At 39.6% G+C, this 18251-nt stretch overlaps 2 protein-coding genes across 2 annotated transcripts in view; one reads left to right on the top strand and one right to left on the bottom strand.

Moving 5' to 3' along the window:
* The window catches only part of USP49 (ubiquitin specific peptidase 49), a 52372-nt gene extending 45476 nt beyond the window's left edge, over positions 1-6896 (top strand). The window contains exons 5-7 of the mRNA XM_063141762.1: positions 1699-1807; positions 3338-3543; positions 4852-6896. Of these exons, the coding sequence (XP_062997832.1) occupies positions 1699-1807; positions 3338-3543; positions 4852-5042 (506 nt within the window). The 3' untranslated portion in view covers positions 5043-6896. The remainder of the gene's footprint in view (positions 1-1698; positions 1808-3337; positions 3544-4851) is intronic.
* A 6740-nt stretch (positions 6897-13636) lies between these two features.
* TOMM6 (translocase of outer mitochondrial membrane 6) lies at positions 13637-16500 on the bottom strand. The gene is made up of 3 exons (XM_063141774.1): positions 16331-16500; positions 15149-15253; positions 13637-14022 (listed from the first exon to the last, which is right to left on the bottom strand). The coding sequence occupies exons 1-2, from the start codon at positions 16450-16452 to the stop codon at positions 15157-15159; spliced, it is 219 nt and encodes a 72-aa protein (XP_062997844.1). The 5' UTR covers positions 16453-16500; the 3' UTR covers positions 13637-14022; positions 15149-15156.
* Between the last annotated feature and the right edge of the window lie 1751 nt (positions 16501-18251).

Genomic DNA, 18251 nt, shown 5'->3' with positions numbered 1-18251 from the left:
ATCAGTCTTTTGTCCTTTGACATCCAATTTTATTAATGTGAAATTATTACGGATATAATTCACACTAATAAAATGGCAAAGTCTACATGGTACTGGCTGGATGTAAGTGAATACATATTTGGCTAAAATTGGGTTGTGTTATATTATTCCCTTGTTGGTTATTGATCATGAATTTTGTATTAACTGAATTGCTGTTTTCTTTATTGAATTGGAAGGTTTTTTAATAGGTTCACAGTATTTTTGTCAATTTTCATATTATTAGGAAATTATATTTGTTTATGAATGATGCTAGCTGCTTTTGGCCTTCTTTTGGAAGGAAAAAGTGTACAAATAAATTGAGTAAATGATTGCTTTTGTATGAAGTACATATAAAGGGTTGCATCCCATGGGTTGTATCCAATGTTAGTCTATGGAAGGTCAGAAATAGAATATGTATGGAATTTGACAAGATTGCATTCCTTTTTCGTAAGAGTAAGGATAAGATCTACCAGAGTTAAACATTTTAAGACCGCAGCCCTGTGTACATTTACTTGGGAGTAAAACCTATTGAATTTGGTGAGACTTACTTCTACGTAAACATGCATAGAATTAAGTTGCATGTCGCCTTTGTTTAACATAAGAGTTGAACGTTAACTACTCTCCCAAGAAATCAATGGAAGTTGAGTGCTTTATTTTGACAAAATTTGGCCATAACAATTTAAAATTGAATTAAAGTGGGAGTATATATCTAATTATTACCTTTTTTTAAAAGTGGGGAAAGGTGAAAATAATAATTGTGTTGTTGTTTTTAAAAAATACTTGCTGCTTTCTAGGGGATTCTGGCTCCCCTCCTTAAAGAGCAAAGAGAATTATGAGTATATTGTGGTTTTCAAAAATGTATTTACTATTCAGGATGTAAAACATACTGCAAATGTGCAAAGCATATGTATATGCCTGTGTTTTAAAAGCTTTGAATTACTATAAAATGTTGATGCAGAAGTAGTTTACTGACCTTTAATCTCTCTCTAATTTTTCCAGGGACTTTTTAGTGCAATATGATATGTATGCATATGGTTTAGTAGTATACCTTAAAAAAAATTGTTTCTAAAACCATCTTGTGGTTCCATCAGGCAGCAATAATCACTTATCTGGGAGTAAGCTCCATTGAGACTTGTTTCTGAGTAGACATTTATAAGGATTGTGCTATCAGTCTCTCATCTTTGCAACATTTGCCACTAAGCAACAGAGTAAATCTGGTTGAACTTGCTGGGACTTGCTTCTAAGTAAACCTACTTAATGTTATGCTGGAGTTCATTTTACCATAAGCAGTACAAAATTAAAAGCTAAAAAAATCACTTGCAAAAAGAATGCTGGTTTTATATTCCAGCAAACTCACATAATTCTAACTTCGTGCACTACAATGATTTTATTAGATTGTAAGCCTATGCGGCAGGGTCTTGCTATTTACTGTTTTACTCTGTACAGCACCATGTACACTGATGGTGCTATATAAATAAATAATAATAATAATAATATATGTAACAGAAGGAGATCTAAGTGGAAGTTCCTATAGCATTCATACTCCCCAGATTTATTGTTTAGATGATAACTGCTGCTGACAATGGAAAAAGACAAGGTTCGTTATGTGCAATTTTCCCTTTGGAATACAGAAACCTGTAACTCTCTCTCTCTCTTGTGCCTTTCTTAAACATTACATAGGTAAACGACGGAAGTCTTCTCCCAAACCTCTTATTCTAAGTGAAGCTAAAAAGCAGTTAATGATCTACAGACTACCTCAGGTCCTCCGGCTGCACCTTAAGCGATTCAGGTGAATTGGAAGTGGGGGAATGAGGAATTATCATTATATCTGAAATAGTAGTGTAGATATAACTTCATATTATTATTGGACGCTTTATTGAATGGCACTCATACATACCCTCTTACTTTTTAAGGGAAGTGGATGAATGTTTCATATTCTCCTTTGATTCTCTATCGGAATTACTGCAAAGCAGAAATGAAACAACTACTTGTAAAAAAAAAAGAGTTGATACACATACTTAGAGGCTTGTGCATTTGTTGCTGAACAAATGAGTATTTGTCTCTCTGAATACACATTCCTACGTTTTTCCAAGTGTTGCACTGGGAAATCCTGCTGATTCCTCTTCTGATATTGTAAATGGATTCAAGCTATTGTAAGCTGGAATTCTTCCATATAATGTTGATCCTGCAGGGCAATGAAGAGATCTCTTTCAAAGTTGACATTCAAGTCTGCTGATGCCTTCCTGGGATATGGATGTGGCAGGAATTGACTCAGCCATTTGATTAGGAGTGCCAGTGGAGTACATCCAAATACCCATCACTGGAAAGTAGTAACAACGCAACTGCTGCTTTGAACCCATGTTGTACATGTTGTATTAGAAGCTGCTCTCAGGCTTGCATGTTGTAATTAATTGCATAGCTGCTTCTTACATATCTGATGCAGATAACTGTTAAACAGGTGAAATTGTAACCAAATTGAGGAAACTGATCCCTTTTCCCCGAGGGATGAAGATTCTGTCGTAACAGCATATTTTATATGTCAGTACTATTAACTATTAGTGGGTACCTCAAATCAAGCTGGGATGAATTGTAGAGGATTGCAGAATTCATTCAGAAAGACTCATCAGTATGATGTATCTTCTGCTATGAAATTTATGGTAAAGGGGAATTCAATTCTGGCTTTGTCTGAGTTGCCTTTTTACAGAGCACTTTTTGTTCTGTTGTCTCCATCTCTTTGCAGATTCTGAAAAGCCTCTTAAAACAAGTTTCTTTGATTAGACCCAGCTGTATGGGCCTGTCTATTAGCAGGGAAAAAATCTTTGTAGTATTGATGCCTAAGAATGAGATCTCTTTTATTGGACTGACTTACGTCCACCAAATAGTATTGCCATTACCGATTTTAGGTTTTTGAGAGAAGGAGAAAGCACCAAAAAAAAAGTCTTTCCCACTTCCCAACTTGGAAATGTACGTTTATTTCTAATTGACAAGATAATTATTTTTGACAATTTCCTAGTACATACACTAGGTCCTAGAGTAATGATCCTTATCAAATAACAGCTTATTGGTGATTTCAGAAAATACATCAAAAATGTGAAAATAAATGCAAAACATTTTTCAAAATGTGTTATGTGGGGTGTTACTGTTGTAGGAATATATTCTGGGAAACCCATTATACTGTTATGAATTTGAAAGAGCATGCAATTGAAAATGTCAACAGCAGAATGCCAAAATTCTTCCAAACCTTGTAATAGCTTTGCTACAGAATCAACTCCTCTGCCACTTCTAAAAGTCCTTTTGATTGCATGTCTTTGTATTGCAGGTGGTCTGGACGTAATCACCGTGAGAAGATTGGGGTCCATGTCCTCTTTGACCAGGTATTAAACATGGAACCTTACTGCTGCAGGGACACTCTCTCCTCTCTTGACAAAGAGACCTTTGTCTATGACCTCTCGGCTGTGGTGATGCATCACGGGAAAGGGTTTGGCTCAGGACATTACACGGCATATTGCTACAACACGGAGGGAGGTGCGTGTGCCTTATTACAAGGGGGAAACTTTTAATTTACTGCATCTTGTAGATTTATCATTTTTATAAAAATGTATTTATTTCCTGTGATTGTATATCTCAGTTTTCATGGTGCATAGCTACTAGCTTACATGGTTTTAATTTTTGTGAACCGCCCAGATAGCTTCGGCTATTGGGCGGTATAAAAATGTAATAAATAAATAAATAAATAAATAAATAGTCTACCTGTTAGTATCACTAGGAATCAGAAATTGCCTTTCCTTTTGCTTGTAGCCTTTCAGAATTGACTTTGAGCATCATCACACAGGGGGAAATCGTGTTTCCTTACTGTCACTTCTCCACCAGCCTATTTGTCCCTCATTACTTCCTCTTTCAAAAGAGGAAGTACACAACATGCACATGGCCCATTCAATGGGCCATTTTGATCGCGCTGCTTCTCCTGCACACAGCAGGAGATAGCAGCAACTTCCACCTCAAAAAATAAGTCGGACTTACTGTGGTGGTTTTTTGGGGTTGTGCGAAGAAGGCTAGAAGGGGTCGGAGGCGTGCGGGAAGCAGGCAACATCATGAGGGGGACCCGTGAAATCCGTGACTGCCCAGCAATGAGCTTGCAATAAAATGCTTGTCTGATGACGCCCTTTATTGCTTGCTTTTTAACAAAAGGCTCGGTCTTGTTCTCTTCGTCTTACAGCCATATTGAGCTAAACTATTTTACTTGCTCAACGAACCGAAATTCCTGCTTCTCAAGTTGTAAAGCAGACATGATCAGATCAGAAATCTCACGATGAATGGAGAATATTCCCTCTTCTTTATTTAGAACACCTTCTTACAATCTCCCATAGAAATGTTAGTACAGAGTTTCCCCAGCCATCTGGAGGACAGCAATATTTTAAGGTCCCTGTTCTTCAATATTATGCAGGATATATCTATAACATGGGGAAGTTCACACATTATAGTGGTATCTGGCTGAGAGCCAGAGAGCCCCTAAAAAGGCACAACCAAAAGCTTGGGGTTGACTATTGGGCTTTTGTATTTGCATTATTTGAATACAACATGCCACAAACATTTTTGGGGTGGGGGAGAGTCTCCTATCATTCAAAAGTGATTTGCTTTGAACAGCAGCCCCATATACTGAAAATAACACAAGACCTTGGAGACAGGGAACAGATTGTGTGCTTCTTTAGATCCTGGCCTCCATTTAGAATTGCTGCAGAAATCTGAGCTTTTTTCTCTCCAGAGCAGTCTGGAAGACTACTCTGTCATGATAAGGTTCTGCCATTAATATATTGTTTTCTCTCTCCTTTTTAGGGTTTTGGGTCCACTGCAATGACTCCAAACTGAATGTATGTAGTGTGGAGGAGGTATGCAAAACCCAGGCCTACATTCTTTTTTATACTCAAAGAACTGTGCAGGGCAAAGCAAGTATCTCAGAAACACAACTTCAAGCTCAGGTGCTGTCCAAACACAATGATAAAGATAGAAGACTGACCCTCCCCTGAAAGGAAGCATTACTGTTTCAATCAACTGGCTCATCTTTTTTAAAAGCCTTTAGAGTTCACTCATCTTGGCAGGAACAAATACTGTTGCAGGAATTATTTGGATCCACAGTCTGGAAAAGTGGGCCTCCATGTGCAACTCTGTTCTATGAGATTGTAGCAAAACATCTATTTTTTTTAAAGACTGATGTATTTGTAAACCCTTTCTTCCTCTAAACAAAACAAAGAGTAACAGCCTCCAATGTTTAGGACCATTTATCTTCTTTCAAAGAGAAACCTAATGTGGCATGGAAAAGTAAGTGCATCCAAACTTCAGTGTACAACCAGGATAGAAAGCCATCAAACTGACCATAAATACATACATTTCTCCAGAAAAGGAACAGATAGGTACAGTAGAATCCCATTTAATCTTTGCTCTATTGATGTGGTGAACAGTTGTTGCACCTCTTGGTACCATCTTTCTAATCCAACATAATTTGGGGAAGTGGAATTGTGCTGTACAAAAACAATGCTAGGATATTTTACATTATGAACACGTACACATAAGCCTTGTTATTTTGTGTAACAGGCATGCTGTCTTTTGCCCCCTGCAGTCATTCCATTCTGTTGGAGTGAACAAAAGCTGAAATTTTCTAGAAATCTGAAGGATGTCACACACTTCAATTTCTGAAAAAAAGTGCTAAAAATTACAGAAACTACTTTTCTCTTTCCCTTTTATTTTTTAGCATCTGCTGATAAGCTAAATGCTGTCTACACAGTCTGCATTTCCTCTGTAATGATTACAGTTATTATGGGATAGCCATGACTGTCAAAGCTTTCATTATGAATTGGCTATTACATGATGATCAAGGCATGAATTGGTCACAAGAATCAACCCAGTTTTAAAATGGAGGGTTAGGTTTTCTTTTCATCTGCTTTCAAAACATATCTTTACCTAAGTGCGTAATAACTTCTCATGTGCAAAGAATGTTCAGGGATGTAGCCGCCATCACACAGATAAAGAAAGAATAGGCCCTGACTAACAATGACCTGAATTTCATGACTACCATTCCAGTCAATTTTCCCTGCTTAGTGTTTTTGGGCAGTGGGTGTTCAGAGTCATAATTGAAAGGAGATTGTTTCTACCTAAAATACAGAAGGGAGATATTCATCCTCTTCTCTTCCCTCACCCCCAGTTCTTGGAGCCTTAGAGACATTGTTCACATGTAATTGCAGAAATTTAGCTTCAAATTGACATTCTGCGTGATTACTTTAGCATACCAGGGTTACATGCATGTGATCATTTCAACATGATTTTAAATATCAATAATATGCCCATCTTTGTTGGTTGGTTAGAACTGTTTTTGACCTTTTGTGATTGCCACTGTTGCAGCTCTAAGAAAGGGTGTACTTAAAAAACTGAATGGCTGAATGACTTACTGCTTTTGAACTAGGAAATATTGATTGGCTGCATAAAAAACTCACTTTGTTCACCTAATGAAGGTAAAGAACATGAAATATAGATACTTTTTGCTGGGTGTGAAATTAGACTTGGAGGTTTTTTTTTGTTTTTGCCACTGCCCTATCAGGAAAGCATATCTCTGATTGCTCATAGTTAAAACTTGGAAAAAGTAGCTGCAGCCTCATTATAAAGCCAGTGGTGTTTTACCCAGTTGATAGAAGCTGAGCTTCATAAAATATGATAAATCTAGGCTTGTAAATTGTAAGGATTAGATATCCATGTGTGCTGCCACTTGGTTCCTCTATTACAACAAACCATCTGTACTTCCCTAAACACTTTCAGAGAAAAGCACAGGACTTCTCACAAGTCAGGAAGATCCTGTCTCCTTCCTATGACTAGCTGGTCAAAAACATGCACTGCTGTTCATAAGATTCACCTTTCAATTTACTTTGGAAAATCTGGGGTTGTGGTGGGAGGGACTGCTTTTGTGTTAGCGTGCCGTAAGTCAAATCCTGGCATGGGATGGAGTGTATGAGCAGCTGGACTTTGAAAGGAGAATAGGGGCCTGGCATGTGCAGGATTTTATGGGTATTGTGAACCCATCTTTCTAAGTCCATCAATAGCTTCCTGATAAAATTGAATCGTGAAAGAAAGAAAGAAAGAAAGAAAGAAAGAAAGAAAGAAAGAAAGAAAGAAATTGATCGATCTAAGGGCTTGTCTCTTCCTGCTGTAGCTGAACTGGAAATTAGTGAAGTGGAGAAAACGTAGCATGGGATTTTTGCATACAGCTGTGGTCATGGACTGTACTACACACTCTGATTCCACCAAGCTTGGTCTGCTGTTTGGACTGATAGGGACTGGCACAGTCCACATGTAGCTTACAAATATTGGGTGCACTGGATTATCACACCAGGCACTTTGGCAAACTCTCCATCTAAAAGCATCCTTGGTAATAAATCCAAAGCCCAACTGTTGTATTCACTGTCTGATAGACATTGCAATTATCCAATTTAACATAAATGGAATCCCTACAAATCACAGTGCAGCATTGCACTTGATAGTACTTTAAGAGTTTTTCACTAGTAGAGTTGCCAACTGTCTAGAGGGGAAAACTCAGCTTTTTATTTACAGCAACTTGATGTGCAAAAATCAGCCTTACAGTATGAGATAAACACTATTACCTTCTATTGCCTACATATCAAGCTGCTGTTAATGCTGGAGCGGGCAACCATTTTTCATCGAGGGCCATACTCCCTTGGAGATAATTTTTGTTGGGGTGCAGGCTGGCAGATGGTGGGCTACATACACCACAGTTGATCTTTTCCTCTCTTTAAGAATCTCCAGAAGGAGATTGTGTGGAGAGGTGGGGATCTTAAGTTAAGATCCAACTCTGCCCCCTCCCCCTCTCACGCACAAACACACACATTAAACCTGTTACATTCCTTCTATCCCCTTTCCCTCTGCAATCCCCTTGCTTCTCTTCCCTACTCCTGGTGGAAGCTTAGCTGCTTCAGTAGTATTTCTGGTCTGCAGCAATCCAGTGCCACAAAGAGAACAAGAAAAGGACTGGCAGGCAGGCAGGCACACTGGCAGGCTCAAAAGCCTGATCACAGAACATAGCTGATAGGGCATCTTTGCAAAGGACACCGTGTTGCTGTAGGTGCTGTGCTTCATGAGCGCATGTGCCTGCTTGCCTCTCTTGTTTCCTCATGGCAGTAGCAGCAGCTAGTACCTGGGGATGGCTGCATAAAGTAAGGCTGAATTCCACGTGGGCCATGGGTTGCCCACCTCTGTCAGAGGCGGGCCATGGGTTGCCCACCTCTGTCAGAGGCGGGCCATGGGTTGCCCACCTCTGTCAGAGGCACAATTAGAGGGTTTGGTTAAAAAGCTGACATGCCTACCATTAATACTCATCTTTTGACTGAGTATTGCATCCGTCTTTTAAGTAAGAACAGCTAACACTTAAACAAGAAGCATGGGGAGGCGGAGAGCAAAGTGGGGTTTTTTTTGGGGGGGGTTAAATTGGTAGCCATGACCGCTAGTTTCCTAAGCAAATCTGGACAGTACGCGCCTCATGTGAATAACTGAGTGTCACGAGATAAGGAAAAACATGCAATTTAAAATTATCTTGATAAGGACGTATCTGTACTTTGAGCTTGCTGTTTCCAACACTGTGAGGTTTCTGTAATAATTAGCTTTTATTTGGAAGCGATAGCGTATAGCATTTTTTATGCTGTTTTTTTTATATCTGTCTACTGCAAGCAGTACTCTTGCTATGCTGTGTACACTGTTTTAAAGTGTCCTGATTGGCAGAAAATGGAATAATTGACTTCTCTTAATAGTTCCATACCTTGCTATTATAATGGAAGCCTAACATAGTAACAAATCAGATAACATGTCTTCCCATATTAATTTCCTAGCCACTTTCAACTCCTTTGTTTGCGTATGTTTTACTGAAGACTAACTGGTCAGCCCTAACCCTGAAAACATTTATCACTGAGCAGTGCTTCACTTCAGCCAAGAGGCATCATGTGCTTGCAAGGTATGACCAAAAGCACATCCATACTTGTTAATCCATGGAAGTAGTTCAATTCACCTTAAGGCTTAATGATCCTAAGCATGCTGATTAGGAAGTAAACCCATTGAACTTGGTATGACTTATTTCTGGGTAAACATATTTGGAATCAGGCTGCAAGAGGTTTACACACAGGAATAAGTTGACCATCTAGAAGCTGGTATTTGAGTTAAACAGAGCAAAGCTAGTTCTGTGCCTGTTGCTAAAACTAGCTATGGAAAAAATAAAGCTGGGTGGAGCAATTTGGTACATTATTTTTGGGAAAATGAGTCTTTATTAAGGTAGATCAGACTTTTATTAACTTGATGTAGTATTACAAGGTCTTGGAAGTCTGTACAAGAGCAAGCAGGCATTAACCAAAACTACATGGATCTGAAATAGTGGCTAATTCTCATCAAAATTTGGAGCTTTTTCATTATTGCTCATTCCTTTTTGCTGATGGCAGAACAACATATTACTGTTGACAAAAATAGCATTCCCAGGCAAATCTTCTCCCGCCCTCCCATTCCATTTAGGTACAACAAACTGTGTTATGACATCACATTGTGTGTTTCATTGCTCCCAAAAGGGGGAAAACACATGATGTCATGACATGGGTGTGCCTAAATGCGTCTGAGCATGGGAGAAAATTCTGTATGAGCTTGTTTTCAACAACAGCCCCATGTTGAGTTAACAAGTAGTTCCACTATGAGTCTCTACAAAGATGGAATCTTTGAGAACTCTCTTCTGCATGTCAAAAGTAGACACAGGAAGAGATCTATTTATTCACTTGTACTTGGATACACAGCATCTTGAATATAAAATTGCAACCAGCATTATCTAATCTGTCCTTTAAATTTGTGGGGAAATAATGGGATCCTTTTATATCAGACGCCTACTGCAGGCGTTGGGAAAATACGAACTACTAACCAAGCAAGTGAATTAAGGGAATGTCTAAGCTCTTTACTGTCTATTGTACTGCAAATTTGAACTGCAGATGCTCCTTTTTTTTGTTGGTTTTGAACTGCTCACTTCAGGGAAAGCATAGTACACCCACAAGCTAAAATGTATGAATAAAATTGGTGTTAAATGTGTCCTATGGACTCAAGAGGAGACTTTAAAAAAACATGCATGTCTCTTTGATATAAAGGCCTCTTTCTGATTGTAAAGTTCCATTATGCGAATATGCTTTGTGTGCCACGTATGTCTGAGAGAAAATGAGCGAGTTATGAATGTCAGCAAATGATCCTCAAGACAAGCTGCAGCCACGTTCCAACAGTATTCCCGACTGAAAATAATTTATATGAATGGGGTGAAAGTTGGTGGGGTGGGATTAGTTTTGCCTACTGATAAAGCTTTGTGAACAATTTTTTAAGACAAAAAATTGGTGCCTTGTATCTAAATGTGTTTTGCATGGACACAAGTTTTAAGTTCCCTCCTCCAAAATCTGTGTCTTTACAATACTTTAGTAGCATTGGCTTTTTTACATTTCATATCTGTATGTGAATGGGAAAAAAGGTTCCTACCAGCAACTTGATGTATTTTACCGTATATGTCTAAAAACTGTATTTCTGATAATGCAAATGGTTTGCCCAAACATAGATCATAATTTTGGTTTGTGTGTTAAATCTTTGTTAGTAAAATCTTTTTTTCAAATTAGGATTATTCCTCTCTAAGCAAGTACATCATAACTATGATGTGAAAGGTAAAAATACCTGAAGCAACCTATTGACAAAGCAGTTTGGAAAAGTCTATTAAATTACTGACTGGTGCCTTGCAAGCCAACACTTCTATTCTATCATGGTACTGCTTTCCCCTATTTTTTTAATTAAGAGGACAAGCAATTGTCCAACCATATCATCATGCAGATAGCACTGCAGCCTTGAATATGCATTGCATGTTATGTATACTTACTTTAGGCTAAATATCTACATCAAAGTGATTAACGGAATCCAACATACTTCCATACTAGACCAATTATAGAAATGACTAGAAATATCTATTCTCCTACAATATAGCACTTCTAATTAAGATGAGGCATGGGCGCTGTTGCATTGTTCCAATACGCATACTCAGAAGGAAGTCGCTCAAGACCGACTACTTAAGAAGTGCAAAACTGTGACTATGCAACATCATGCTGCATGGAAGGTATGGACTAAATTGTGTCCTCCAGATTCAGTTTAGGTGGGAATCTGGGAAAGGGAAATGCTAAACATGCCAACAAAGGTAAAGCAACGTACTGTGATGCACATTGTGGAACTTTACTTGTAGAAAAAGAAAAATCATTTTCATAGAAAAGCTTTAAAATGTGCAGTATGATCAATTGGAAAAAAAAATTAAGCCAAGGTTGCCAAATTTCAAAAACAAAGTAGGACTAACCTCTCCTACCCATTTCATGCCCATGCTTCCACTGTCTGGTTCCCTGCTCACTGCTGCAGCTAGGGAAGGAACAGTGCAAGAAATCTCAGGTACTTTATCTGTACCTTCTAATGATAAAAACTTTCCTTCCCAGTTACAATTTAGCAACCCTGAATCAAGCAGCATATCCTGTAGCTTCTATTCTCTTTGACTCCACTTAATCCAAATTATTCCTTAAAAGCACCAACTGACCACTGAAGCAGATTTATGAGAAATGCATTAGAACTGAATACAGAACATAGCCTCTTGACACCACGTATTAACTGTCCTGTAATTTGGAAAGCCAGCATATAAAACCTTTGAGAAAGGCCTTTGTGATATTAAGATATTCTGGTTATCTGTACTGTAGAAATTCATAATTAACTGACAATTGAGGGAGGGGACCTAACAACCTTAGTGGCAGGCATAGGAGGCAATCTGGACAGCTATGTCTACACTGCATAGGAACACAGCTCTGAGCAGCCTCCACTGCCCATGGGTAAGCACATTTGGTCTCACTCTCCCTAAGTCACTGCTCAGTGTGGCCACCTTTTACCTCCCAATGTGCTCTATTTTGCCCACCTCTGGTAGCAAAGATGTCCCAAAAATATAGAGGAAGCATGAACAGGCTTCTTATGGTTTTTAACAGCAAATTTGGATAAGTTTTAAATTTGGCCAATGGCCAGGGATTAAGGGAATTATAGAGCAAAATATCTGGAAGGCACCAGGAAGCCTACCCCTGCTTTACTGAATCACAGAATTTCAGTAATCAGGAAGGTTTTCATTTGATGCAGCTTTCTAAGGCATTAATACTAGAAATCTTAAATGCCACTAAGCGTCCTTTAACTCACATTCAATTTTTTTCAAACATGCATGTCGTACACTTTTTGCATTTACAAGTATAGACCTAAACACAGACACAAACATATTCCAATGAAGTCAATGGAACTTCTTTCTGTAACATTTAAGATTTAGGAGATTAGTCTAAGCCTAAAAACAAGAGGCAAACTCTGCTTTTCAAGAACTGTAGTGAGTTGCTATTTAAAGTGTTCTGAAAATATATTTTCAGAATTTAACGTGCATAAAGTTCAGCAGATATTTTGTGAAAAATAACTTTCTAGTAGTGTTATCCCTATTTCTCAGTGAAATGTTATTTATAAGAGGTACTTCATTGATCTCAAAAGCCATGTTTTTCTTAATGCTAAATTATTCTAGTGCAGTAAAAAAAGTCTCTTACAGCTTTGTCTTTTGGGTTAGTATTTTAAATGCACATTTATGGCAATTAGTTATTTGCAGGGAGGCTTTAAGGCAAAGCTGCCTGCACTTATAATTTTGGTTACTCTTGTGTGATGTTAAGCTGACTCCGGTCAAGAGGGTACTGTAGGATGGTTGGTGGTGATGGAGGACAGACCCATAAATGACTGAAATTTCATCAATGAACTGCATGAATGTTTTTGAAGCACAGCTATTCATCTTTTACACATTGTGATGTGTTTGTTTACACAAATCTCGAAGAGCTGCATTATAAAGTGGTACAAATTTGGAAGTTAGGACTTTCTCTCAAAGTTTTGAACAAAGTTCTGCTCTGACTTTATGATCTTTCTACCCAAGAACATACTTTCAAAAAATGTGTGATTCATAGAATCACTTCTCTAATTTCCCCTTGGTGGCAATTGAAAGATTAGTGTGTTTCTCCTTTGGATTTCACAACCTTTTATCCCCATATGGAAAGTGATGGCTTTGATAAAGAATCACCATTGTATTGTTAAAGGGAACTTTAAAAGACACATTGTAATAGTATTCTTCTACAAGAGGCACAGCATCCCAACCCCTATTTTCTTTTAATCATACTTTATTAGCAAATGGGTTCCTGTTAACTTCAGAGGCATCTTAGAACAGTCCAAGGCACCAAAATGCTATGCAACACCAAACAGTTCCTTTTCCACATAGAATATACAATCATAATTCACAGCGCCACACAACCATTATACTGGCTGAAAATTGTCCATAATTAAGGCTCACCTAGGACTTTTAAAATGTATTTTTCCTTTGAATAGTTAACATGTCCTACTTAAACACAGGACTGGGGCTTGTTACTACTTTAAGTGTGAAATATGAATCATGTTTTTATGATTTTTGTAAATCTCTACTCTTTTTACCTTGTTTTTGTAAGCTGAAATTTCCTATTAAAAAGAAAAAGTCCAATGCATTGGCATGTCTTTATTTCACACTTCAGTTCATAATTTATTAAACTTGGTACAGAAACTAATTCCATCTACAAAGAAAAATATCTTACATTCTATAACTGCCTCTGGCAAAAACAGAACCTAAGGTATTAAATTACTACTTGGATTCATTGCTCCCAATCCAGTGAACTGAATATAATGAAAAAAAATGTACAGGTAAAATGTTGCTTCGATGTTTTCTCCAATCCTTCACACTTGAATTCAACTTCTAGAGTTGCTGATGGAACAGAAGCTGCATGGAAGATACTGTCTCATATACAGTCTATGTGATGAACAATTGCAACTCATTTTGTCATACAACAAAGTGGAAAGTTCAGACTTCATGCAGGTCTACTTCATTCACATCTGTAATCAAATTTTACAAAGGTTAGAGCTAAGCTGCTACTCTAATGCAACAGTGAGCCAACATACAGCCTTCCCACAAATATATACGGCGCCATAAACTTTAACACAGTGGTTCTCAACCTTCCTAATGCCGCGACCCTTTAATACAGTTCCTCATGTTGTGGTGACCCCCAACCATAAAATTATTTTCGTTCTTCTGTACATGATCCATTGTCATGGGATGGTTTGCTAATGAAAATAATACATAACAATAGCTTTAATAATACAAAAGATGATACATGACATAGTTCAGTCAATACAGTTTCCTAAGACCATCGGAAATTTGTGTTTTCCGATGGTCTTAGGCGACCCCTGTGAAAGGGTCATTCGACCCCCAAAGGGGTCCCGACCCACAGGTTGAGAACCGCTGCTTTAACACAACTCTCATTTCTGAAAAATCTTATGTCCCCACACATACTGTCCAGGGGCCAAAGGACTGTTCTCCCAAGCTTGATAAAATCTACTTTCATAGCTCAGTTGAAAGTGCAACAAACTTTCAGATTAGCCTAAGAATTTACAAATGGCCTTTAGCAATAAGTATTTTTCTATAAATCATTTTCAAGCAAGCAGCATAAGTTGAAAGAAATGTCTAGCTATCAATAACGTTAACTCCCAAGTTTAGAGTCCAAACTGCAGAGGGAACCTGGAATGACTGAGTTTGTGGAAATGCCCTTGAAGTTAGGGATGCTTAAAGACAACTACAAATTTCAAGTCTGAAAATTACATTTACCAACCTGGGAAAAATGCAATGTGAAACTAAATTCTGATTTTAAAGAAAGGTTTTGTTTTCATAACAGTTTCTTGTAGCTTTTCTACTACATCGTAGTTCAGAAAAAAATCCTAAATAAAGAGGTAGCATTCAACATGACAGATTTCTCCCCAAAAGATCTGTAATATAACAGTCTAATTCAGAGGAACAGCAATTAGCAAAGGATCTGTCCAAGGTATTCATGTTTAGGAAAATTGCTAACACAGAATAAGCTCTGTCCTATTTATTCAAGCCCTCAATTAACTATTAATCTATTAATGAGAAGAGTAACATTAAGAGGATATACAATGTTCAATTCCCACAATCTTGCCTACTCACCATTGCTACTATGTAACAGGCTGTGGTGCCATTAAATCGATGTCTGTTAAGTTTCTGGCTACCCAAACTCCCACCGCAAACAGACCCAGGTTAACTATAAGGTTCCTGAAACAAATATAAATTGGGATTAATGGCTGGTTGGTGGTAGCTCTTAGCATTGTTTACACACAATCCTTCTGGAGGATTTTCTGTCTAGAGGCAGTAATGCCAGATATGAATATACAGAAAAAAGTGCTTAAATTCTCAGTATTCCCCTATGGGCTGGGGAATGCTGGGAGTTGTAGGACTTTTTCTGTCTAAACATTTTGACTCAATTAAATACAGTAACAGTGCAATCCTATACATGTCTTCTCAGAAATTAATCCACTGAGTTTAATGGGGATTACTCTCAGGTAAGTGGGTATATCATTGAAGCCTATGACAGTAATCATATTAGAAATGCTCCCTCAATAGAAAAGTGCTTGTGCAGGTCAGCTTCTGTTAACAATGGATTCAGAGCTTAAGAGGAAAAGCAGGCAGAAGGAATACTGCCTGGGGAAGATTGTGAATGTCCCTGCAGTGATAGAAAACTAAATACGCAGAAGACAAAGGTGATGACATGGAGCCCAAGAGATTTAGAATGACAAAAGCAACATAAGGAGGTGCTTCAATTTTTATTTAGATATTTAATGTTTCAAATACCTTGCCTGATGAGGCAAAAACTTCTCAAAGCTTAAGGTACGTGTAGACAGCCATGAGGGACAAGAAAGGTGCTCAAAAAATTGTTCTGTGCCAAGTTCTAATGCCAATAGCAGCCCTTCATTCTGATTTATACGCTATGCAGGAGGGTGCAACTTGTGGTCCTCCAGATGTTTTTGCCTACAATACCCATGACCCCCTCACAGTTGGCCTAAAGGATCACAAGTTCCCTACCCCTGAACTACAAATCCCTCCTGCGGCCTTGTAAAACCCGTGCACGTCGACCTTGACTTAAATTGCGACTTTACAGTTACGCGAGCCCCTTGGGTTATTCAGCGAGGTAGACGTTTTCGAAATAAAGAAAATAGGATCCAGTCTAGCCCCGCACTGGGGTTGCCTTTCCTCTTCCAAGCAGGCCACCCTGCTTGGAGGAGGACAGGATACTCAGTCCTCACGGCCGCCGGGTATTCCCTCCCTTTCCCCGTATAACCATCTCCATCCCACCTGCGGAAATCATTGCGGTCGGTGGCGAAGCGGTAGGCCCCTCGGATCCAGCCCCGCAGCCCTTCAGGCGTCACCGCACTGGAGCTACCGCCGCTGGCCGCTGCCTGCCCACCCGGCGCCATGGCTGTCCCTGCAGCCTCCTCTCAGCGATACCCACGCGGGTTCCTCTCGGCGCAGGATCAGCCTCTCTGCCGGCGAGGACAAAAAGCGCCACTTCCGCCGCGGCTCCCCGCGTCATTTCCCGCCGGGCGTTTAAAGCCGGCTAACTCAACGCTACCCCATTGTCCTGCAGGAGAGGGGGGTTTCCCGGTTGCCATTTCTGGAGAAAGAGACGCCCATGGGAAACAGTGGAGAAATGCTGTGCTTTAGCAGAGAGGGCAGCAGCAGCGTCCCCGCCCCGCAGCCAAAGGGCGCAGCGGCCCGGAGTCCCCGTCCCTTCGAAGTGAGGCCTTACTTCGTGAGGAAAAAATAAACGTCCATTTATTTTCCTTTCTGAGGGCTTAAAATAAAACCTCCAAGTCAGCTGCCAGGCAGCGTGTGGGAACTCTGCTCCAACGCCATGGCTGAAGCCGAATGCGCCAGACGCGGGGAACCGGGAAGAAAAAACGGCCAATTCAGAGAACTGCTGCTTGTCTTGTTTAACGGCCGTGTACAGAAAAAGAGGGGGGAGGGGTGCGTGCGTGCGTGCGCGCCGCATCCTTCTGGCCGAGAGATCTGTCCGCCTGCGCTTCTCCCGTCACCTCCAGGCTTCTTCGAAGTCACCATTACGTTTTCCTGGCGTTCCCTCGCCTTCCCTCCTCACCCCACCCCACACCCGGTAGGGTTTGAGCCAGAAAATGGCTGTGAAGGTGTCTTAGAAATTTCAAGCCCCCAAAAAATGCCTGACGGGAGCCACGGAGGATGCTGGCTAAGCCTCTTCGCCGCTCGCAACCGGCTTTCCATTTGCTTGCAAAAGCTTAAAGACTCGTCCAGCTTGTCTAGACGGAGAGGGGGGCGAGCAGAGTCGCGTCGCGTCCCCCCCTCCCTTCAGGATCGGCCGTCCATAGAGATAGAAAGGTTAGACGGGCGCCTAACTTGAACTTCCCACGGAAATTGAAAGCTGTTATTTTACGTCCACAGTCGCGTCTCTCTATTCCTCGGCATCTCTGTAGGAAACTGCTTTTAGTATTGGAAAGCTAGTCTCACTATATTATTATTATTATTATTATTATTATTATTATTATTATTATTATTTATATAGCACCATCAATGTACATGGTGCTGTACAGATTACACAGTAAATAGCAAGACCCTGCCGCATAGGCTTACAATCTATAGGCCAGAAGTACTGCATTTCTGCTTTCAGAAAGGTGTTGGCAAACCATTTCTGCAGTAAAATTGAAGTTTAAGTTTCTCATTTGTAAAAACCTTTCTTTTTTTGTTATTCTAGCTATCCTTGCTTATGGCCAGCCTAAGCAAGGCAAGAACAAAACAAAACAGAGGGACGTACTAAAACAAAGGACAGTACTTGCCCATAGGGATCCATTGCAAAGCGCTCGTCCATAGAAAACAATGGGACAGAATTCTCCATAGAGAAACCATACTTGCCCATAAGGATCCATTGCAAAGCGGTTATCCATAGGGAAACATAGGACAGAATTCTCCATAGAGAAACCATACTTGCCCATACGGATCCAGTGCAAACTGCTTGCCCATAGAAAACAATGGGACAGAATTGTCCATAGAGAAACCATACTTGCCCATAGGGATTCATTGCAAAGCGTTTGCCTCTAGGGAAACATAGGACAGAATTGTCCATAGGGAAACCATATTTGCCCATAGGGATCCATTGCAAAGCGCTTGCCCATGGGGAAACAGAGGACAGAATTGGGTTAGATGAAGTTATTGATGAAGCTATTTTCAGTTTCATCTGTCAGTTCCA

Source organism: Elgaria multicarinata, chromosome 1, assembly GCF_023053635.1.
Source record: "Elgaria multicarinata webbii isolate HBS135686 ecotype San Diego chromosome 1, rElgMul1.1.pri, whole genome shotgun sequence".
NCBI classification, from domain to species: Eukaryota; Metazoa; Chordata; class Lepidosauria; order Squamata; family Anguidae; genus Elgaria; species Elgaria multicarinata.
The sequence above is the reverse complement of the archived record's forward strand: the minus strand, read 5'-3'. Positions and strand labels throughout refer to the sequence as shown.